Raw genomic sequence first — 25,027 nt, 5'->3', positions numbered from 1 at the left:
ATATTCTGCATTTCTGATAAATCACGTGGACAAACAGTTAACCTAACTTATGTCTAGTAGTGATGAGCCTATATGACCTACAATCATGATATTTTGCCTCCTCTTGCAATAACGATATATTATTTGGTATGTAAGTGATAATAGAACCATACCTCCCCTCACTACACCTCCCTGATACCGAAGTACATGTCAAACTACTTCCATAACGTAAATGACCGCCATAACCACAACACCTGGGGGAGCTCCACAAACCACGTTAAACACAGATTCCGATCTAACAAAGGTCTTAACTCATTCTCCTTCTATGCCACATCAATATGGAATGCACTCCCAACAGGTGTAAAAGAAACCGCACTAAAAGAACACGTCCAGGCAACTACAACCCTAGACTAACACCCTCCCCCACCACATCCCACCTCCCCGGATTGTAAATAATCAAGTGTATATACTTGTTCTTATGCTTTCTGAGCTCACTATGTTCACTGCTCGCTGTACATATCCCACGAAGTCAGACCTACACTGTTACAGTGTCCATTTCTCAGATGATATAATTGTTGATGACTGAAGTTGATAGCAACCAAACCTACTAAACCATTATTAATTTACTGTCAATAACTTTAATTGTTAATGCATTTCTGTTATAACATAGTTCTATAAAATGTTGTATGGTTTTGTTGCCTTAGTTTTGGGCGACACTATGATTTAGGTATCGATCTAATTCCAAGTAGTTACAGGGACAGTATTGGCCGTACCAATGCTGATACTGATACATTTTCAAGATCAATGAATTGTTCCATTTTTTGATCACAATCATAATCAGACAAAACACAGAAGGGTGGTGTAACAATATCAATTATGTATTTAAACAATTTCCCACTATTGGCTCTTTTTCTCTATCCTCTTGTTATGGGACATTCATCCTCCGCTGTTGCCATTTCTAATATAAAGTAGTGTAAAGTTCTTACTTATCTGTCAATAGACTCGTCATGAAAGCTCTAAAACATACCGATGTAGTGAGTTTACATTATTCACTCAAGGAACTTTAGTTATGAGAGTTCCGGGTCAGACGTTTTTTCACGGTACACGTTTCCGGCGTTGTTATTGCACTAGTGAGCCACGAATGAGGAGATGCTGCTCCGTTATTGATTTAAGTAAAGTGTGAATGTCATTAAAACAGTTAGCTCCATCTTTTGACACTTCTTCCACTCTCGTCCTTGCACGCTACACCGCTACAACAAAGATGACGGGGAGAAGACGCTGTCGAAGGTGAGCCACGTAAATAAGACCGCCCACAAAACGGCGCATCCTGAAGCGACTGTCAGAAAGCGACTTGAAGATGATCTGTAAAACATAATATACGCAACATTTTGACCAAAGAACCACCATTACATGTTATGTAGACCACAAGGAAGTGTTTTACATTTAGAATTTTTTTTTCATATAATGACCCTTTAATGCACCCTATAATCCGGTGCGCCTTTTGTATGAAAATAGACCTAACTCGACCCATCGGCAGTGCGCCTTATAATCCGGTGCGCCCTATGGTCTGGAAAATATGGTAGTATTGGCTACTGAGTTTTTATTTTTTAACATTTTCTGCTGGTGGTGTGCCTTACGATTTTTCAATGACAAAATGTGCCAAGGCTCAAAAAAAGGTTGCAAAACACTGGTCTGTATCACCCAACCCTACTGTATGTATGTTATATTCCAGTCTTTTTCTCCCCCTCTGTACTTTAGTAAATTGCCGGGTCGTCCAGGACGAGCTGTGTCCAAGCGCAACCGGGCAGAGGAAGTAATGCACTTGGCGGTGGTGGCATGTGGAAATCGTCTGGAGGAGACTTTAACGCTCGTCAAATCGGCTGTCCTGTTTAGCCTCAAAAAGATCAAGTTTCACATTTTTGCTGACGACCTCTTGACCCCGCAGTTCAAGGAAAAGGTAGGATGCCCCCCCCCCCCCCCCCCTGGACAGCGGATATTTGAATATGTATCCACAGTCCAACATTGTATGATTTCCCTTATGGCCCATATGTGACTGAGCAAATAGCTTTGGGGGAAAAAAAGACATTTATTTATTATATTTTTACTCCATTACTGCACATTTTGAACCATTACCACCACGCTGTAAAACACAAGATCAAGATCTGAGGTCTCATTCATAAAAGTGTGTACAAAAGCATACCTGCATGCAATCTCCCTTTAAGGGGAACTGCATTTTCATTTTTGTTTTGCCCATCATTCACAGTCCTTATGTAAGACAAGAACACGTTTTTATTTTTTCTATGCATTCTACATATTAAATAAATGCGATCAAAAGTCCACTTACGATGGAGCTGCTGTATCCATTAAGGTTTTATATCCACACTGTAAGTATATATATAATGTAGTAACAGGCACATTTATAATAAGATGTAATATTAACTTATTTTGGTCATTTTAAGCATACAGCCGCGCATTCATTTTAAAAACATCATGACGTTCATTTGTTTTTCAACATCATCACTGATTATTACTCACTGCAGACTTCATAAGATGCCAACAAACATAATAAAACATCACATACTGTACAATGTCCGCTGTCATTAGGATGCCGGCTGCTAGGATGTTTATGTAGCCTGACTCAATCCTCGCAAAGAAAATCGAACACCTTTGAGACTAAATAAAACAGATGATGGTTGGAAGCCAGGAAGCTCTTTGTGAGGTCCAACATCAGTGACCTCTGACCTGCTTTTTTAATTGAGTATGACTGCAAAATAAAGTTTCAAGAGCATTTTAATAAAAACAGAAAACATGAATCTTTAATAAATGTTAGTTATTATGAGTTGAACTCAAATACCTCAAGCCTTTGCTTTATACAAAAAAGACCTATCCCTCTCAAATATTGTTCACAAATCTGTTTAAATCTGTGTTAGTGAGCATTTCTTCTTTGCCAAGATAATCCCTCACAAGTGTGCCGTATCAAGATGCTGATTAAACAGCATGATTATTGCACAGGTGTGCCTTAGGCTGCCCACAATAAAAGGCCACTCTGAAATATGCAGTTTTGCTTTATTGGGGATCTGGGGGTGTCAGAAAAGCAGTCAGCATCTGGTGTGACCACCATTTGCCTCATGCAGTGCAACACATCTCCTTGGCATAGAGTTGATCAGGTTGTTGATTGTGGACCAACATTGGTCCACAGTGGCTGTGCCAAGTCGCTGGATATTGGCGGGAACTGGAACATGCCGATCCACAGCGTTCCAAACATGCTCAATGGGTGACATGTCCGGCGAGTATGCTGGCCATGCCAGAACTGGGATGTTTTCAGCTTCCAGGAATTGTGTACAGATCCTAGCAACATGGGGCCGTGCATTGTCATGCTGCAACATGAGGTGATGGTCTCGGTTGAACGGCACAACAAGTGGCCTCAGGATCTCGTCACGGTATCTGTATGCATTCAAAATGCCATCAATAAAATGCACTTGTGTTCGTTGTCCATAACATACGCCTGCCCATACCGTAACCCCACCCCCACCATGGGCCACGCGATTCACAACGTTGACATCAGCAAACTGCTCTTCCACACACCACACACTGCCATCTGTCCTGAACAGTGAAACCCGGGATTCATGCGTGAAGAGAACACCGCTCCAACGTGCAAGAGCATTTGCCCACTCAAGTGGGTTACGACGACGAACTGCAGTCAGGTCGAGACCCCGATGAGGATGACCAGCATGCAGATGAGCTTCCCTGAGATGGTTTCTCACAGTTTGTGCAGAAAGTATTTGGTTATGCAAACCATTTGTTGCTGGATGTGGAGGTCCTGCTAGTGTGACTACATGTGTTCTGCGGTTGTGAGGCCGGTTGGATGTACTGCCAAATTCTCATAAAACGCCTTTGGAGATGGCTTATGGTAAAGAAATTAACATTCAATTCATGGGCAACAGCTCTGGTGTACATTCCTGCAGTCAGCATGCCAACTGCATGCCCCTTCAAAACTTGCGACATCTGTGGCATTGTGCTGTGTGATAAAACTGCAGTTCAGAGTGGCCTTTTATCGTAGCGTAGGCAGCCTAAGGCACGCCAGTGCAATAATCATGCTGTTTATCAGCATCTTGATATGCCACACCTGTGAGGTGGGATGAATTATCTTGGCAAAGAAGAAATGCTCACTAACACAGATTTAGAACAATATTTGAGAGGAAAAGTTTTAAATCTTTGAGTTCAACTCATGAAAATCGGGAGCAAAAACAAAAGTGTTGCGTGTATAATTTTGTTCAGTGTGTATGTTCATTTATTCATTAAGTTTTTTTTTTTAAATCGTTTTCTGCAAGCAAAACCAAAAATATTCTCCAAAAAATGTATTTTATGCTAATAACTTCGGGTCTCTGATTGTTGGATTTAAATAATTTCTTATTGAAAACTTTTGTTTTCGTACGATTCGGTTTTCGTGATTTTTTTAGAACAAATTATTAACAAAAACCGGGGTATCAGATTACAATATATCAAATATTGCTAGTGTGTTAAAGTGAGTCGAAATCATCCTCATGTTTAGGCAAGTGAATTGTGTTTTTGTGAGCTTAGAAATGGCAGTACGCAATTTGTGTTAAATAGAAATATCGGCCAATGATCAGTATCAGACGATTTTTTAATGAAACATTAAGTGATCGCCATTGCTGATTGATGCTTTTAAATGCCAATCACCAATGCGTGTCTCCTCTGGCTGATACTTTATTTACCTTTATTTTCTCAGTATCTTAAAAAGGGTCATATTATGATATTTATCTACATTTAAAACATGTCCTTGTGGTCTACATAACATGTAATTGTGGTTCCTTGGTCAAAATTTTGCACAGATTATGTTTTACAGACCGTTTTCACTCTGGTTGGACTTTAGAATCTAAATTGTTGTTCATCCCAAAACCTATTTTGATGGGATTGAGGTCAGGGCTTTTCCACTCCACACTCCAACCATGCTTTTAGGGATCTTGCGTGACCCTGTTTAAAAATATTTGGGGGCATGAATCCGAAAGGGGATTAATCAATGGTTAAATAATTAATTGTGAGATACATGAGAAAAAAATGGCAATGAAAGTTGAATATTAAATGTATAGTTTAAAGAAAGTTCTTCTCTTCCAGCTGAGCCAGTGGCCTCGCTTTGTCACATCCAAGTTCCAGTACAAGCTCTACCCCATCACCTTCTCAGTCGGGAACCCTGACGAATGGAAGAAGCTCTTCAAGCCGTGTGCCGCTCAGAGACTTTTCCTCCCTGTAAGGCTGCAGAACTTCTTATTTCATTTGCACAATGTGATTGAAATGATAAAAACTACAATACAAAAACACCACTTCATCCTGCCTTATAGTTTATCCCTAGCTCCGTAAGTTTATCGATGATTTCACACTGTGTCCGCGGCATTCTCATGGCACTAAATCCAGTCATTTAATCAAGTGCGAAGCTGTGCTGCGTATTGATTTTGTCTGTCAGCTGGTGTTTAATGAAATGACAACACCATGTAGTAACAAATATATTGCAGGACAGACAGACCCATAAGTGTTTTTCTCTTGCTGCGAGTCAGTAAGTTCATTCGCATAACCCATCGTTATGGGCCGTTTAAAAATTATGTGAATTTATTCTTCGGTGTCAATTATATTGTGTTCAGTTCACTTTGGAGTTCATGTTGATGCTTCTCTGCATTTAAATGAAATACAAATGCAGCTCCATTTACACTGAATATTGATGAATAGTATAGGACAGGATGAACTCTCGACTAAAGTGGGAATGACGTGATGCGGGGTGTGTGATCATATTGAGCTTTTAAATTCATTTTGTATAAACAAGACTATAAGTCAGGGATGTCAAACTCGTTTTCATTTAGGGCCACATCGCAGTTATGGCTGCCATCAGAGGACCGCTTGTAACAGTGAATAATGTATGAATTTGCCTCTGGATTTCATTAATAATTGTGTGAACGCTCCAAAGCATTCACATATATGGTTTTCTACACCAACATTCATCTATTTATTAAACAACTTCTTCTTCTCCAGATTTTGGCGCACTCTCCCCTCCACATTTTTCACCCGATTCAAACCGTTCCAACTTCAAACTGTTCAGTCTATTCGGGAATCGCGTGCTTTCCCTTGACAAATTCCAAAAATTCACAGATTTCACAGAATTCCAGGTTTTCCGGGACATTTTTCCCATTCACAATGAATTGGCCATTTTTCAAACTTTCACCATTTCCACATTTTTCAACCGATTCAAACCATTCCACCATCCTCGAAATCTAAACGACTTTTTTTCCAAGTTCAAAAGAATTCCAGGATTTTCCAGAATTCCTGGTTTTCCAAAGCCCTGTTTCCACCCTTTTTTCTGGCGACGACTACTTTCACATTTTTCAACGCATTTCAACCGTTCCACCGTCAAAACATTCCTCTTAAATCAGGACAAAAAACAAAGTTGTTTTTTGAACTGGAAAAATTCCCAGTTTTCCCAAAATTCCAGGAATTCCGTGATTTCATTTCTCAAGTTCAACGAGTGACTACAACACCAACCATTTTCAATCATTTCGTTTTTTTATCATTTTCAGAAAAATTCCCATTGAAAATCAATGGGACATTCTTCAAACTTCCAGAACTCCCACATTTTTCATCTGATTCAAACCATTTCAACTTATATTATATTCAGCCTGTTTGGGAATTATGTGCTCCAGGATTTCAGTTCAACTTCAGCACTGGAGCATTCACACGCAATTCCTTCAGGAATTGCCTCACCTAGTTACTTCTTCTTCTCCAGATTTTGGCGCGCTCTACCTTCCACATTTTTCACCCAATTCAAACTGTTCCAACTTCAAACTGTTCAGCCTATTTGGGAATCGCGGGCTTTCCCAGATTTCCCGGAATTACAGGTTTTCTGGGACATTTTTTTTTTTTCTGGGATATTTTTCCCATCAAACTTCCACCATTTCCACATTCTTCAACCGATTCAAACTATTCCACCATCCTGGAAATCTAAACAACCTTTTTTCCAAGTTCAAAAGAATTCCAGGATTTTCCAGAATTCCTGGTTTTCCAAAGCTGTATTTCCAAACTTTTTTCTGGCGACGACTACTTGCACATTTTTCTACGCATTTTAACCGTTCCACCGTCAAAACATTACTCTTAACCAGGACAAAAAAACAAAGCTGTTTTTTGAACTAAAAAAATTCCCAGTTTTCCAGAAATTCCAGGAATTCCGTAATACCATTTCTCAAGTTCAACATGTTACTACTTCAACATTTCTCGACTGATTTGAAAAATTCCAACATCAACCATTTCAACTCATTCAGATCATTCAAGTTTACAAAACAATATAAATTACTTTAAGAAAAAAATTGGTTTTGTTTAATAAAATTCTACCCAAACATTTTAATAAAGGCAAATACAAATATGGCAACAAGAGAAATATCCCACACTTTCTTTTTGTAAAGTAAATATGTACAGCAGATATGGACTTCTACATAAACACTATGTTTAACCTGAGTGGCTGGACAGGACAGTTTAAAAAAAAAAAAAAAATGTAAAAATAGATTTCTTTTTTTTAATCATTTAGGAATCGTGGTAAAAAAATAATCATGAGTCATTCAAAAATCAATTTTTTTTTACACCCCTACCAGTTATACATTGCCACAATTGTTTTGAATGGAGAATCGTGTTGAATTGAGAATCGATTCTGAATCAAACTGTCCCTCCAAAGAATCGTAATCAGATTGAATCTTAGGGTGCCCAAAAATTCTTACCTCTAATTAATGTTCTAGATATAAACTTTTTTTTTTTAACACAAAACACATTTTATAGAGAACAAATATAGTTTTACATGTGAAATGCATGTAAATGGCGCATGAAACGTAAATAGTGACATTTAACATCACTTTTATGGATGGTCAAACGTAACAAAATGTGATGAATACACCTTTAAATAATGACTGAAAGTGTCATTAAATAGTTACATTTGATGTTTAATACATAGATGTGTTATTAAATGTCGCATTAATATATTTAATGTAAAAGTATATTTAAGTATTTAATTATTATATATTTTTATTTTTTATTTCAATAATTATTTCATCATTTAAGAATGTATTAATCTATTTCATGAACCTGTGTGTCAGCACTTCAGGAATTTATTTTTTCTGTCAAAGTCAGTGGGCTTGTCCTAACACCTGATTGGTTACCCGGCACTTCCACTTGTCTATGAAACTTCCACCAGTGTCGCGGGGGATTACTGGTCGATATGTGGCTCTGAAAGTGCGGAAATAACTTCAACAACTTCAATACATTCCTCTACTTTTACTGCCACATGCTCTGGGTCAGTAGGTCTTACTTTCACATACTCCGTCTAAAGTATCTACCGCCAGCTTCGGAAAAAGTATGAGTATGTCCTCCTTCGTTGCCATGTTTTGACACTCTTCCAGAGTTTCAGGCTTTGGATTAAAGCAATCGTTTGATTAGATTTTGTGTTAGCCCCACCCACTGACTCCGATGGGTGAGTTTGACAGACATAATACATTTGTGAATCGCTGACACACAGGCTCATGGACTATTCAAATAAATAATTAATATATCAATAATTGATGAAATGTACTTTTACATTAAATAAATTAATGACACATTTATGCATTTAATTCCAATTATAATCGATTAATGACACATTTGAGAAATTATTTAAAGATTTATTTATTCATTACATTTGTTTTTTTCTTAGGCTCCCTAGTGGGTTATTTTGCGGTCTTACTTACAGACTGAGTCACCAACCAGCGTGTGGGATTATGTGTCTGTGTAAGAGTCCACATTTCAAATTGTTTTTGGAAACTGTGGGCGTCCTGTCCTCCGGACCAAAGAGGATTGTTATAGGCGCAAAGTTCAAAAGCCAGCATCTGTGATGGTATGGGGGTGTATTAGTGCCCAAGGCATGGGTAACTTACACATCTGTGAAGGTACCATTAATGCTGAAAGGTACGTACAGGTTTTGGAGCAACATATGTTGCCATCCAAGCAACGTTATCATGGACGCCCCTTCTTATTTCAGCAAGACGATGCCAAGCCACGTGTTACAACAGCGTGGCTTCATAGTAAAAGAGTGCAGGTACTAGACTGGCCTGCCTGTAGTCCAGACCTGTCTCCCATTGAAAATGTGTGGCGCATTATGAAGCCTAAAATACCATAACTTAAGCTGTACATCAAGCAAGAATGGGAAATAATTCCACCTGAAAAGCTTCAAAAATTGGTCTCTTCAGTTCCTAAACGTTTACTGAGTGTTGTTAAAAGGAAAGGCCATGTAACACAGTGGTAAAAATGCCCCTGTGCAAACTTTTTTGTAATGTGTTGCTGCCATTAAATTCTAAGTTAATGATTATTTTCAAAAAATAAAAATAATAGTTTCTCAGTTCGAAAATTAAGTATCTTGTCTTTGCAGTCTATTCAATTGAATATAAAATGAAAAGGATTTGCAAATACTTGTATTCTGTTTTTATTTACGAAGTACAACGTGCCAACTTCACTGGTTTTGGGTTTTGTAAATTTTTATTCCTAAGGATGAAGCTTACAACAAATTTTGGACATTTTGGTTAGTATTTGATTGACCGATAACCCTGAAAGTCAGCTGTGATAAGTTCCAGCTCACCCCTGACCCTAATAAGGTATATAAAATGGACAGATGATCATAAATGTTCACTGACTGTAAATATGCCGCAGGTCATCCTGAAGGACGTAGACTCACTGCTGTACGTGGACACTGACATGCTGTTCCTCCGACCTATGGATGATATCTGGAGTCTGTTCAAGGCCTTCAACAGCACCCAACTCGCCGCGATGGCTCCGGAGCACGAGGTCCCCAAGATTGGCTGGTACAGCCGCTTTGCACGCCATCCTTTCTACGGGGTGTCGGGGGTCAACTCGGGCGTCATGCTGATGAATCTGACAAGGATCCGCAGCACATTGTTCAAGGTTAGACCAAAAACGCTGTGCTTTTGCTTTTGTATTCCGAGCTCAAGTGGTTGGCTGAGAGCGGGATGAGTGGGTCTGATTGAAGCTTTGTGATTGATTACCATGCAAGCATCACGCGCCTCTTCCCTCAGAACTCATTTTAGCCACTCTCCAATTTGCAGCTGGAATGCAAATGTATCCAGCCTTTGATTTGTTTTTGCTAAAAAGCCGCTCTCTCAGCCGTGCGCGAGTGAACGCTGTTGATGTTTCAGAACAGCCTGATTGCCGGCGGCCTGTCCTGGGCGGACCTCATACACCCACTGTATCAGAAGTACAAGAACCACATCACATGGGGAGATCAGGACCTCCTCAACATTATCTTCCACTACAACCCAGGTAGGCTCAGAAACATAATATAACTATGTGTTCTTAAGAATTACTACTCACAGACTATGCATTTAATGAGACAACCTTCACATTGACTATATTGAGTGTAATATGTTGATGATAAAAAAAACTATTTTTCTATTAACAAATAATGTAAATCCCTTTGTTACAGGGTCAAACTAACCCCCATCGACTGCCGATAAATTACAATGAAATATAAAAAAACCCAGTAAAGGTGTCATATTATGATTTTCCATTTTTAAAACACTTCATTTTGGTCTACATAACATGTAATGATGGTTCTCTGGTGAAAAAGTTGTATAGAACAGCTTGTTTTGAGAGGCGGAGTTGTTAGATGCAAATTAACCCCTCCTTACCACAGCCCTTCACGCTGAGTGAGCATTCACCGCTGCCCCGAAGAAATGTTTTGTAGTTTTTTTTAGCTATTTTTCTTTTATCGTGCACTTTGGACATCGATGAAAGTTTGTACATCCACATGCACATTCACTGTACAAACATACATATACACATACATGTACATATACATTCACGGTACAAACATACATATACACATACTGTACATATACATTCACTGTACAAACGTACATATACACATACTGTACATGTACATTCACTGTACAAACATACATATACACATACTGTTTATACATTCACTGTACAAACGTACATATACTATAACAATCTACAAGGTTAATATAGGTTGCTTCTCTTTCTTCCCCTCCATTTTTCTGCTTTCTTTTGTATCTCTAGTTATCATTACATATATGTATTGTTGCATTTGAACAACTGCATTGTTGATAATAGAGGTAAATTATCGGTATTGTTCATTATTAATAGCGCTAATTCTAATGGTATTTGTAATGCTCCATTTGTAGTGTAATAATGCTCATTGTTATTTCTGTATTATTATTTATTTCACTAACTGCTTCTTTGCTATCCCTTTTACCATCATATTTGTACATATCCTATTGGCTTATGTTGCTCTATTGTTGTTGTTGTTGTTTGCTGTTGTTGTTTTTGTCTCTGTCTTATCCCTCTCTTGTCCCCACAATTTCCCCCTCTGTCTTCCTTTTTTTCCTCTTTCTATCCCCGCCTGCTTTGGCCTGGCTGCACCAAATGATAATATAAATACATTTAATAAAGTCAAATACAAATAAGGCAACAAGAGAAGTATCCTACACTTCTCTTTTGTAAAGTACAGTAAATCTGAACAGCCGGTATGGGCATCTACATCAACTATATGATTTGCCTGAGAAGCTGGACGGGACAAAAAAAAAAAAAAAAAAAGGACATCGATGACCGCCACCAGCCATCTGTTTTGAGTGACTTTCACCACAACACAACATCCCGGATGATATTGCGAGTGCCAACCGTGTTTTATTGTCTGCGCGATAAGGCGACTATGCTCAACTTTTACAGAGTCTTTCTCTCCCCAATGCTAAATCCTGGATGTACACGTGTATATTGACAATAAAATGCCTTTCTATTCTACATCATGGACAAATAGTATAGTATAATATAATATATAATAATAGTATAATGTACTTATACTATCGGTTCAAGGCATGAAACAGGAAGTACATTAATTACAACCCACAGCACCTGCAGTGATTGAACTTGTCCAAAAGATGGCGCCATAGCACAAACAATAACACACCTTTTCAATGTCTCTGTCGTGTTATATGAAAACTATTTTTTTAATACAAAACATTATGGCGGTTAGCGAAGAAAATGCTATAAATTAGCGCAGTGCAAAGTCGCAGGTTTCAAAGCGTGGGAAAAAAGTAGCGGTTTATAATCCGGAATTTACGGTAACATTCCTTAGGGTCTATTATTAGACAAAGTTGTCAGCCAAAAAATATGATGCCTTCTCCGTCTCCTAATATCCACTTCTTAGTTTTAATTTTGTATCCAATTTTAAAATAACAAACATGTTTTTAATTGTCGAACATGCATAAAGTTTCAATGTCGAACATCAAATATATGGCCATATAACAGATTATTTCTAACCTATGGCAGGACTTACTGTAAATGAAATGTCATTTTCATATTGACTTCACATTCCAGGTTCCAAATTAGGGTTGCAAAATTCCGGGAATATTCAAAGTTGGAAACTTTCCATGGGAATTAACGGGAATATATGGGAATTAGCGGGAATTAATGGGAATAAACATTGAATGCAACATGCTAGATCTTGCAGCATGACTGTTAGCTAAAACAACCTCATTTAATGCAAATTCAGTAGAATTTCAACACTGCACTGTGCATTCCTCCATTACATATGCAGTGCATTCTTCCATCACATGCACAGATAATTCCCAGCATGCTACAGCAGGGCTATTGAGGCCACACTAGTATTTGAGCCCAAGGACTTCATCCAGTCAGGTAAGTTTTGATGATATTACTGGGGTAAATATATTTGATCTGATTTTTGATCTGACATTTCACCCCAACCAATGTAGGCGGAAAGGCTGTGTACATTTGCAAATACTGTGCAAAGAGCTACGTCAAAAATGCCACAAAGATGCAGCAGCATATAGACAAGTGCCCAATAATATATCATTATTGTATTTCCCCATTAATTCCCATATATTCCCATTAATTCCCATGGACGGTGTCCAACTTTGAATAATCAAAAAATGGTCAATATGTCCAAACTTCCCGAGCTTAACTTCCCGTGGTAAATTTCCGGAAAGTTTCCGGAAATTTACCGGAAACTTTCCACCCCTTTGCAACCCTATTCCAAGTTGTCTATTATTACTGTCGACCCTCGCCACATTGTGCTTCAAACTTTAAAGCTTTGTGCTATCGGCAAATTTTTTAAGCGTATACTATGTATTATTGGACTAAATTAAACATTTTCAAGCATAAAAATGGCTTAATGAAATGAAAATACCAATACTACAGGGCACAAAATGAGACCAAACCAATCAGAGCGCACTGTTCAGTATCGTGGCCACTGATTGGCTCAGCCTCAGGCAGCATTATTATATTTGATTAAATGTTTGTAAAGGTGACTGTGTGGGTTGAGGGCTCTCATAATGTTAATAACTGTATTTTGGAGGTCCTAAACAGTTTTTTATGACTGGCTAGAAAAATATTAAATGTATGATTCATATTTATTAGTATTTACCATTCTGAGGCCCACAACCAAATTACAGCGATAAACAAGGGTTTACTGAATAGTATATTAGTAAAATACCGTGTTTTGTTTTTTTCCAGAGTGTCTATTCATCTTTCCTTGCCAGTGGAACTACAGGCCTGATCACTGTATGTATGGGAGTAACTGTAAAGGAGCCGAGGAGGAAGGGGTTTCCATCCTCCATGGCAACCGTGGAGTGTATCATGATGACAAGCAGCCGGCCTTCAAAGTAGTTTATGATGCAATACGTGACGTGAGTATCCTGGAGGATGCTCCTTTTTACGGTTGAAAACGAGTTTAACGTCGTTAAGTTGCTTTGTCAGAACTGTACTGTAGTTATTTTTGTGGCCTAGTTGTGTGCTTTGTGCTAATCTCACTCCACTGAAGTTTAGACTGTGTGTAATGAACAAGTTGTAGTAGTTCTTCATCACCACGACTAGATGGGACAAACAGAATAGCTCAACTCAAACTGTCAAGTGCTGAACATTGGAAACTACCATTGCATATTCATATTAATTTTTGGTGTAGCAAAAAATAGTGATTTTCTTTATTAAATGTTTTTTCTGTAGCTCTTGGTTTAGCAGCACATTCCAGACATGCTTAAATACAGAGTCGAGATCGACCAATGTGTTTTTTTCAGGGCAGATACCGATACTTGTCAAAGAGGTATGTCAAAATACCAAATATCGCCGCCAATAATTGGTCGATATCTAATATGCAGAAGACGCAAAATACTATCAGTCTTGATAAATCACAATGCGAGTACTGAATGATGATATTTGCATGTCTTCCTGCCAGTATTGTGGGCGTTCGAATGATTAGCGTATATTCTGCAGGATCGTGAAGACAGACACGCTAAATGGATTGCGCTCTGTATTTTGCTCATTTAGGAGACAAAGTCCTCTGCGCACGACCTTAGTGGATCAGCTTTGCACATTATTTAGTATATGCAAACCTTCGTTACCCATTCATATTACAATGTTTGTTAATGTTTGTAATTTTGGCGGCTAATTGCAGCAGATCTGTGCTTTTTTATATATCCGCCTTTGTGTTCTTTAATGTTTCCCCTCTTGTTTTCATCTGGTTTGCCTTACTTTGTGTGGATTTTTTAAATCTGCAACCACACAATTTACCCATTGTGGGATGAATAAAGTAAATCCTATCCTTTCCTATATCCTCCCGAGAGCATGCATTCTCTGCGGTGAACGTTTGTGTTTTTCACAAAATAACGTTTTTGTTCCAAAATCTTAAACTCTGATATAAAAAAAAAACGGATCCAAAACAAATGCCTCCTTCATAGGACGCCTGTTCTCAGGACGATATAAAAAACATGTTTACCATGGTTTGTTACCTTCGTTTAATGCATGCATGAGAAACAAAATGAGGTAATGAAGTTCCTTTGGTCTGAGCTACTAAATATATACACACTATAATATATTTTTTATCCACTCACATGAAATCAGAGGCGGTTCTTAAATTTAGGATGTATTTATAGAGGCTGCTTTTCTCTGCTCCACTGAGATAAGACACTTAAAAGTCTGGTGAGCACATGATTAGGGTAATTACACAACCCCGCATGCAGATGGAATTTGTGTTAACATTTTTTGGTTGTGGTGTTATCGTATTTTCCGGACCATAGGGCGCACCGAATTATAAGGCGCACTGCAGATGAGCGGGTCCATTCAGGTCTTTTTTCATACAAAAGGCGCACCGGATTATAGGGCGCATTAAAGGGGTCATATTATTTATTTATTTTTCTAAATGGAAAACACTTCCTTGTGGTCTACATAACATGTAATGGTGGTTCTTTGGTCAAAATGTTGCATAGATGATGTTTTACAGATCATCTTCAAGCTGCTTTCTGTCAGTCGCTTCAGGATGCGCCGTTTTGTGGGCGGTCTTATTTACGTGGCTCACCTTCGACAGCGTCTTTTCTCCGTCATCTTTGTTGTAGCGGTGTAGCGTGCAAGGACGGGAGTGGAAGAAGTGTCAAAAGATGGAGCTAACTGTTTTAATGACATTCAGACTTTACTTCAATCAATAACGGAGCAGCATCTCCTCATCCGTGGCTCACTAGTGCAACAACGACGCCGGAAATGTGTCCCGTGAAAAACCGTTCGACCGGAACTCTCTAATAACTAAAGTTCCTTGGGTGAATTATGTAAACTCACTACACCGGTATGTTTTAGCGCTTTCATGGTGTGTTTACTGACAGATATAAGTAAGAACTTTACACTACTTTATATTAGCAGTGGATGAATGTCCCATAACAAGAAGATAGAGAAATAAAAGCTTATCAACCACGGTGTTGACACGGACTACAAAAGCGGATGCGCGCAAATTTTCAGGACTTATGCAGATCCCAAATACAGATCAGCAGGTACCAGAAGGTAAGAAAAGTTGCTTTTGTACAATATTGCGAAACAAAACGCCAGATATGTCTTACCTTATACACACACCATAATAATACTTGTATGTTTAATGCGACGACAATCCATCAAGCGGTGCGGCTTCATAGCTTACCAAAGTCGTACTAAAACATTTTGATAGATTTTTGAGCGCCATGTGTAATGTTCTATTTTTTCAATGGAACATTTAAAATGTTGGTGTTGTTTACTTGAGTCATATTGCAGTCTACACGTATCTCTTATGTGTGACTGCCATCTACTGGTCCCACTTATTTCATCATGTACCAAATAAAATAGCTTCGAGGTCGGTAAGCATAACCAAAATTATTCCGTACATTAGGCGCACCGGGTTATAAGGCTCACTGTCGAGTTTTGAGAAAATGAAAGGATTTTAAGTGCGCATTATAGTCCGAAAAATGAGGTCATTACAAGAAACATCTTGGGCAATAACTAAGTTTGTGGTCAAAAGCTTGCATCTATTTGCTACAGTGGACAATCCTATTTTTGGTAGGTGAATGTTGGTAACGATTGACAATGAAAAGTGAAACAAAAACTTACGTCATGTTTTTTTGTCACTGCTCCAGTTCCCTTTTGAGGACAACATGTTCCAGTCGCTGTTCTATCCCATGCAGACCAACTTCTTGGACACGGTCAACACCCTGTGTGGTCGGATTCCCCAAGTTTTCCTGAAGCAGATAGAAAAAACTATGAAGAAGGTGTTTGAGGAGAGCGTGGTCCGACATATGAGGCCGCACAACTGATTGTCGGAGCAACGGACTTCCTGCTTATTGTGACCAAGGACCACTGTGCAGAGGACTCTGTATCATGTCAGCTATTTGAAAAGAACGGTCTTTTCCGCACCAGGACACTGTTGTGGAATTCGGTATTATTGCGTTATGAAGGTATTTTTATTTTTTTCTCATTCTTTAAACATAATCACTTTTCTTCGCCACCAGAGAGCTAAACCGCACACTCAAAAATGTGAGGTTTGGACCTTGGGAGGCTTTTACTGCAATATAGTGAACCAAAGAGCATAATGTGAATGACAACTTGAAATTGGAAGCCTGTGGTTAGCTGGGATGTTGCTGGCTTACAGTATTGAGTACAGTACAAAGCAGAAGCAAGATTTTTATGTTACAAAATGCACCTTGGAGAGACATGATGTCCACATTACAGCACACCAAAGCAAAAGTGCAAACGTTGAGGATGTGCCACATAAATATTGTTTACTATTTCACGATAATGAACACTAAATTGGCCCTAGTGTGTGAATGTGAGTGTGAATGTTGTCTGTCTATCTGTGTTGGCCCTGCGATGAGGTGGCGACTTGTCCAGGGTGTACCCCGCCTTCCGCCCGAATGCAGCTGAGATAGGCTCCAGCAGCCCCCGCCACCCCAAAAGGGACAAGGTAGAAAAATGGATGGATGGATGGAACTCTTCAAACATTTGCCTTTGAAGGTTTGTATTCTCGTGTCTTTTATGTGTATGTTTAAAGGACATGCATATGTGTTGTGAAGTTGGTCCGTACACTATATTCAAAAACTTTTAACTGGAAACTGACAATGGTTGCAGTCAAAATGCGTGTCCGAATAAAACAATGCAATTGAATGAGCCACTCTTGTGTGATTTATGAGGATACAAATCAACAAAAGCAGTACAATTAGTATTTTACTTACAAAACCCAAAACCAGTGAAGTTGGCACGTTGTGTAAATGGTAAATAAAAACAGAATACAATGATTTGCAACCTATATTCAATTGAATAGACTGCAAAGACAATATACTTAACGTTCGAACTGTTAAACTTTGTTATTAAATAAAACATTTTTGACACTATATATAAAAATGTGTCCTGTCCAGCTACTCAGGCAAATCATATAGTTGATGTCGATGCCCATATCTGCTGTCCAGGTGTATGTTAGACAAGAGAAGTGTAGGATACTTCTCTTGTTGCCTTATTAAATGTTTGGGTAGAATTGTACTAAACAAAACCAATTTTAAAGTAATATAGACATTTATCACAGCTGTTTATCTATTTTAATCATAGAACTGGCACCCAAAGTTATTAAAAAGTATGGATTTTGAATCGAGAATCGTTTTGAATCGATTCTGAATCGAATCGTTACCCCCCAAGAATCAAATCCAATCCAAATTGTGCGGTGCCCTAAGATTCACAGCCCTAGTAAATGCATGATACCATATTGTGTGTATTGTATGCATGTTCAAAATAAACTCATACCATAACCATGCCTAGAGTGAGTAAGACAGGCAGCGACAAACACCTGCCAGCTCACCTAATTTGCTCCTCACCTTATGACATTTCTCTGTAGTTAATTGCCCGATTAGCAAGAATAATGATGTCACATGTACATTAAAGACATTACACAGGCTTTAGCAGGTCATGGTGTATGAGAGATAGATTGGTGCAGAAAAACAGGAGAGGGCCAGGGCCATCCAACCCAGTTAATGAAGGACTGCATGATCAGAGGGTAGGCTCAGCTCATTTTCTGCCCTGTATTTGATCAGGAAATGTGCAAATTTAAGTTAAATATAAGTATACATGCTACATCTAAATGTTAAGTAAAAAGGTTAAATCTGAATATTAGATGTGTTATATCTAAATGTTACATCTAAATTATAAATCTAAATCAATATGTTCAATATAAAGGTTAAATCTAATTATTAGATAATATGTCTAAACGGTAAATCTAATGTTAAATGTTAAATATCAATATCAATGAAGAAATATCACCTTAGAGTAATTTAAAACATCTGTATGCACGAACAACACTTAAGACCTTTAGCATATCAGTATGTGGAATTAAAATATGGAATGGATTAAGCAAAGAAATCAAACAATGTACTAAAATAATCCAATTCAAGAAACTCTTCAAACTTAAAGTGTTTATAAAGTACAAAGAAGAACCATGATAAACATTCTGAGTTTATTGATAATCTTATTTATTTCACCATATGAAATACAACTTACTTCACTAATTTTTTTTTTTTTTAATGTTTTAGTTATGGAGTATATTGTGATTAATTTGAGAACAGGAAGTGAACAAAAGTGTTAGCAACTGCTATGTAAAGGAAAAGGGGTAGGATTAAATAAGCTCTGCTTCTTCCAACTCCTTTTCGAACATGTTGAAAAGAAAAACTGGAAATTGTGATGCGTCATGTTGTGTGCATGCATGTTTGAAATAAACTCAACTCAATGTTAAATACCAATGTTAAATATGAATGATAGATATAATTGGTAAATCTAAATCTAAATCCCATTTATGTTCGACATTTAGATTAAAAATCTATATTCACCATTTTGATTCAACATTTTTTTTTATATTTAACATTATATTCAACATTTATATTTAACATTTCCATTTGACATGTATTCTTATATTTAACAATTGTATTTAACAGCAAGATTAAAAATGTAGTTTTAACATTTATCCATCCATCCATTTTCTACCGCTTGCTATTTAATCTATACCGTAAATATGAAGAAAATTAGCTAAAAGTGGGAAAAGTGAGCTTGACGCGAGAAAGGTAATACAAATGTGAAAAATGAATCTGTTTGTGTTTGTAAATATCTGTAAAATAATTAGTAAATGTTGAATATGTTACATATAAAAGTCAAATCTACTAAATGTTAAATATACATTTTAAATCTAAATATTAGATGTGTTATATCTAAATGTTAAATCTAAATGATAAATCTAAATCTATATGTTCAAAATAAAGGTTAAATCTAATGATTAGATATTATATCTGAATGGCAAATGTAAATCTAATGTTAAATAGCAACGTTAAATATGAATGATAGATATAAATGTTAAACCTAAATATAAATCCCATTTATATTCGACATTTGCCGGTAGATTAAAAATGTATATTCAACATTTTGATTTAATATTTATTTTTAAAATACGTTTTTATATTAAACATTTATATTTTAACATGTATATTCAACATTTAGACCTAACATTTATATATTTAAAAACATTTATTCCACATGTATATCTAACATTTATATTTAGATTCAACATTTATACTTATAATTCGGATTTAACATTTAGATTTAATATTTAAAGTTAATATTCTGTAAATGTGAAAAAAAAATGAACTAAAAGTGGGAAAAGTGAACTAGAGGCAAGAAAGGTAATACAAATGTGGAAAACAACAAATATAAACACACACATACAATATTTATGTTTGTAAATGTATGTATAATATTTTGTTGTATACATATATGTTACATATAGCTTTCTCCGTGACAAAATATTATCCATGACAAAATATGTACAGTATGTGTATGTTTAGTCATTTCTGAAGAGATTAAACACTATAGTTCTTACTTCTCTTGTTTCGTGCACATGAGTAAATCTAAAAGTAAAATCTACTAAATGTTAAATATAAATTTTAAATCTAAAAATTAGATGTGTTATGTCTAAATGTTAAATCTAAACGATAAATCTAAATCTATATGTTCAATATAAAGGTTCAATCAAATTGTTAGATAGTATATCTAAATGTTAAATGTAAATCCAATGTTAAATGTCAATGTTATATATGAACGATATATATAAATGGTAAATATACATCCCGTTTATATTCGACATTTAGATTAAAAATCTATTTTCAACATTTTGATTTAATATTTATTTTTTTAATGTATTTTAATATTAAACATGTATATTTTAACATGTATATTCAACATTTAGACTTAACATTTTTATTTAGATTCAACATTTATATTTATAATTCGGATTTAACATTTAGATTTAATATTCGAAATTAATAATCACCCTTTATTTCTAACCGAAATGTGAAGAAAACGAACTAAAAGTGGGAAAAGTGAGCGAGAGGCAAGAAAGGTAATACAAATGTGAGAAATAAAAAAATATATATATATGTATGTATGTTTGCATTGTTTGACAATATCTGTAAAATAATTAGTAAATGTTCAATATAAATATACATGTTACATCTAAAAGTCAAATCTACTCAATGTTGAGTATACATTTTAAATCTAAATATTAGATGTGTTATATCTAAATGTTAAATCTAAATTTATATGTTCAATATAAAGGTTAAATCTAATTATGAAATATTATATCTAAATGGTAAATGTAAATCTAATGTTAAATGTTAAATATGAATGATAGATATAAATGGTAAATAAACATATAAATCCTGTTTATATTCGACATTTAGATACAAAATCTATATTCAACATTTTGTTGTAATATTTATTTTTAAAATATATTTTTATATCAAAAAAGTTAATATTCAACATTTATATTTTAACATGTATATTCAACAATTATATATGTTTTAAATGTATTCAACATGTATATCTACCGTATTTTCCGCACTATAAGGCGCACCTAAAAACCTCCAATTATCTCAAAAGCTGACAGTGCGCCTTATAATCGGTGCGCTTTATATATGGACCAATATTGAGCCACAACAGGTCTCGCAACTACGGGATGCATAACGTAACCCCAGCCTCGTATATTCTATGCGCCTTATATATGAACAAAGTTGTCAAATAGGCCATTCATTGAAGGTGCGCCTTATAATCCGGTGCGCTTTATAGTGCGGAAAATACGGTAATATTTATATTTACATTCAACATTTATGGTTAACATTTATATTTATAATTCGGATTCAACATTTAGATTTAATAATCAAAGTTAATAATCACCATTTATTTCTAACCAAAATGTGAAGAAAACGAACTAAAAGTGGGAAAAATGAGCTAGAAGCAAGAAATGTATTACAAATGTGGAAAACAACAAATAAAAACAAATGTTGTTTATACATGTTATGTTATATATAGCTTTCTCCGTGACAAAAATATTATCCATGACAAAATATGTATGTGTATGTTTAGTCATTTCTGAAGAGATGAAACATGATAGTTCTTACTTCTCTTGTTTCGTGCACATGAGTAAATCTAAAAGTCAAATCTACTAAATGTTAAATATACCGTATTTTTCGGCGTATAAGTCGCTCCAGAGTATAAGTCGCACCGGCCGAAAATGCATAGTAAAGAAAGAAAAAAACATATATAAGTCGCACTGGAGTATACGTCACATTTTTTGGGGAAATTTATTTGATAAAACCCAACACCAAGAACAGACATTTGAAAGGCAATTTAAAATAAATAAAGAATAGTGAACAACAGGCTGAATAAGTGTATGCTATATGACGCATAAATAACCAACTGAAAACGTGCCTGGTATGTTAACGTAACATATTATGGTAAGAGTCATTCAAATAACTATAACATATAGAACATGCTATACGTTTAACAAACAATCTGTCACTCCTAATCGCTAAATCCCATGAAATCTTATATGTCTAGTCTCTTACGTGAATGAGCTAAATAATATTATTAGATATTTTACGGTAATGTGTTAATAATTTCACACTTAAGTCGCTCCTGAGTATAAGTCGCACCCCCGGCCAAACTAGGAAAAAAACTGCGACTTATAGTCCGAAAAATACGGTAAATTTCAAATCTAAAAATTAGATGTGTTATATCTAAATGTTAAATCTAAATCTATATGTTCAATATAAAGGTTCAATCGAATTGTTAGATAGTATATCTAATTGGTAAATGTAAATCTAATGTTGAATGTAAATGTTAAATATGATTGATAGATATAATGGTAAATATACATATAAATCCCGTTTATATATTTATATTTATCCATTTTCTACCGCTTGTCCCTTTTTTTGGGGGGGGTCGCGGGGGGGGCCTATCTCAGCTGCATTCGGGCGGAAGGCGGAGTACACCTTGGACAAGTCGCCACCTCATCGCATATTAAATCTAATGTTAAATGTAAATGATAGATATAAATGGTAAATATACATATAAACCCCCTTTATATTCGACATTTAGATTAAAAACTATATTCGTCATTTTGTTTTAATATTTATTTTTAAAATATATTTTTATATCAAAAAAGTTAATATTCAACATTTATATTTTAACATGTATATTCAACATTTATATTTTAACATGTATATTCAACAATTATATATGTTTTAAATGTATTCAACATGTATATCAGTGTTTCCCACACATTCATTTATTTGTGGCGGCCCGCCACGAAAGAATTACGTCCGCCACAAATAAAAAAAAAATATATATATATATATATTTTTTTTTTTGGTCCTGTCCAACTTCTCAGGCAAATCATATAGGCTGTTCAGATTTACTTTACAAAAGAGAAGTGTAGGATAGTTCTCTTGTTGCCTTATTTGTATTTGACCACTACTATTTTCTGTTTATTTGTTACTGACTGTGGCAGGACACCTCTGCCTGTTTCACTTTATGTTGCTGGTAAATAATATGGTTGTAGTAGTACGCTAAAGTTAGATTATTTAGTATGCACTAATTAAAGGGGCAGAGCTTTAAGAGACATTTTAGCTTTTATATTTTATAAGATATATTTTTTGTAAGAACCACAATTAATAAATATATTTCAGTGAATAACTTATTGTTCAAATCTGTATATAAATATGTACATAAAGTGTTGTAATTATATTGTAAAATGGATGGATGGATGGATTAATGGACGTTTAAAACAAAACTGTTATTAATTAGTAAGTATACATTTTTTGAGCCTTTTTAGAGAAAATCATATCATTGTAGTAAATTATGCAAATTACTCGATGATGTCATGGTGACCACGCCCATAGCCACGCCCATATCCACGCCCCCACCGTCACAGGTATCTTGGCAGTTTATGGGAAACACTGTATATCGAACATGTATATTTAGATTCAACATTTATATTTAACATTTATATTTATAATTCGGATTTAACATTTAGATTTAATATTCAAAGTTAATATTCACCATTTATTTCTAACCGAAATGTGAAGAAAACTAACTAAAAATGGGAAAAGTGAGCTAGAGGCAAGAAAGGTAATACAAATGTGGAAAACAACAAATAAAAACAAATGCTGTATACATGTTATGTTACATATAGCTTTGTCTGTGACATAAATATTATCCATGACAGGCGGATCGGTGCAGCGTCTTCAGTAATGCGGACGCTGTATCGATCCGTTGTGGTGAAGAAGGAGCTGAGCCGGAAGGCAAAGCTCTCAATTTACCGATCGATCTACGTTCCCATCCTCACCTATGGTCATGAGCTTTGGGTTATGACCGAAAGGACAAGATCACGGGTACAAGCGAATGAAATGAGTTTCCTCCGCCGGGTGGCGGGGCTCTCCCTTAGAGATAGGGTGAGAAGCTCTGTCATCCGGGGGGAGCTCAAAGTAAAGCTGCTGCTCCTCCACATCGAGAGGAGCCAATGAGGTGGTTCGGGCATCTGGTCAGGATGCCACCCGAACGCCTCCCTAGGGAGGTGTTTAGGGCACGTCCGACCGGTAGGAGGCCACGGGGAAAACCCAGGACACGTTGGGAAAACTATGTCTCCCGGCTGGCCTGGGAACGCCTCGGGATCCCCCGGGAAGAGCTGGACGAAGTAGCTGGGGAGAGGGAAGTCTGGGCTTCTCTGCTTAGGCTGCTGCCCCCGCGACCCGACCTCGGATAAGTGGAAGAAGATGGATGGATGGATATGTATGTGTATGTTTAGTCATTTCTGAAGAGATTAAACACTATAGTTCTTAATTCTCTTGTTTCATGCACATGAGCAAATCTAAAAGTCAAATATACTAAATGTTAAATATAAATTTTAAATCGAAAAATTAGATGTGTTATATCTAAATGTTGAATCTAAATCTATATGTTCAATATAAAGGTTCAATCAAATTGTTAGATACTATATCTAAATGGTAAATATAAATCTAATGTTAAATGTAAATATTAAATATGAATGATAGATATAAATGGTAAATATACATATAAACCACGTTTATATTCGACATTTAGATTAAAGATCTATATTCAACATTGTGTTTCAATATTTATTTTTAAAATATATTTATACATCATTTATATTTTAACATGTATATTTAACAATTATATGTTTTTTAAATGCATTCCACGTGTACATTTAACATTTATACTTACAATTCGGATTTAACGTTTAGATTTAATATTCAAAGTTAATATTCACCATTTATTTCTAACCGAAATGTGAAGAAAACGA

The 25,027-nt window shown here is 36.0% G+C and overlaps 2 protein-coding genes across 5 annotated transcripts in view; one reads left to right on the top strand and one right to left on the bottom strand.

Moving 5' to 3' along the window:
• gxylt2 (glucoside xylosyltransferase 2) overlaps positions 1-18,253 on the top strand; it is a 63,158-nt gene extending 44,905 nt beyond the window's left edge. For 2 of the 3 annotated variants that reach the window (XM_062045914.1, XM_062045923.1), the window contains exons 2-7: positions 1,738-1,936; positions 5,116-5,247; positions 9,706-9,957; positions 10,209-10,332; positions 13,567-13,739; positions 16,479-18,253. In XM_062045914.1, coding sequence (XP_061901898.1) covers positions 1,796-1,936; positions 5,116-5,247; positions 9,706-9,957; positions 10,209-10,332; positions 13,567-13,739; positions 16,479-16,655 — 999 coding nt within the window. In that variant the 5' untranslated portion in view covers positions 1,738-1,795 and the 3' untranslated portion in view covers positions 16,656-18,253. The remainder of the gene's footprint in view (positions 1-1,737; positions 1,937-5,115; positions 5,248-9,705; positions 9,958-10,208; positions 10,333-13,566; positions 13,740-16,478) is intronic. The other variant, XM_062045905.1, reaches the window with a different exon arrangement.
• shq1 (SHQ1, H/ACA ribonucleoprotein assembly factor) overlaps positions 1-25,027 on the bottom strand; it is a 130,850-nt gene that overhangs the window by 105,556 nt on the left and 267 nt on the right. The window contains exon 2 of one of the 2 annotated variants that reach the window (XM_062045859.1): positions 16,453-16,580. The gene's annotated coding sequence lies outside the window, so the exon portion shown is untranslated. Of the gene's footprint in view, positions 1-16,452; positions 16,598-25,027 lie in introns of those variants that run through there. The other variant, XM_062045867.1, reaches the window with a different exon arrangement.

The sequence above is a fragment of the Entelurus aequoreus genome, linkage group LG01 (genome assembly GCF_033978785.1).
Source record: "Entelurus aequoreus isolate RoL-2023_Sb linkage group LG01, RoL_Eaeq_v1.1, whole genome shotgun sequence".
Taxonomy (NCBI): domain Eukaryota; kingdom Metazoa; phylum Chordata; class Actinopteri; order Syngnathiformes; family Syngnathidae; genus Entelurus; species Entelurus aequoreus.
Note: the sequence above shows the minus strand (reverse complement) of the source record. Positions and strands in the feature narration are given on the sequence as shown.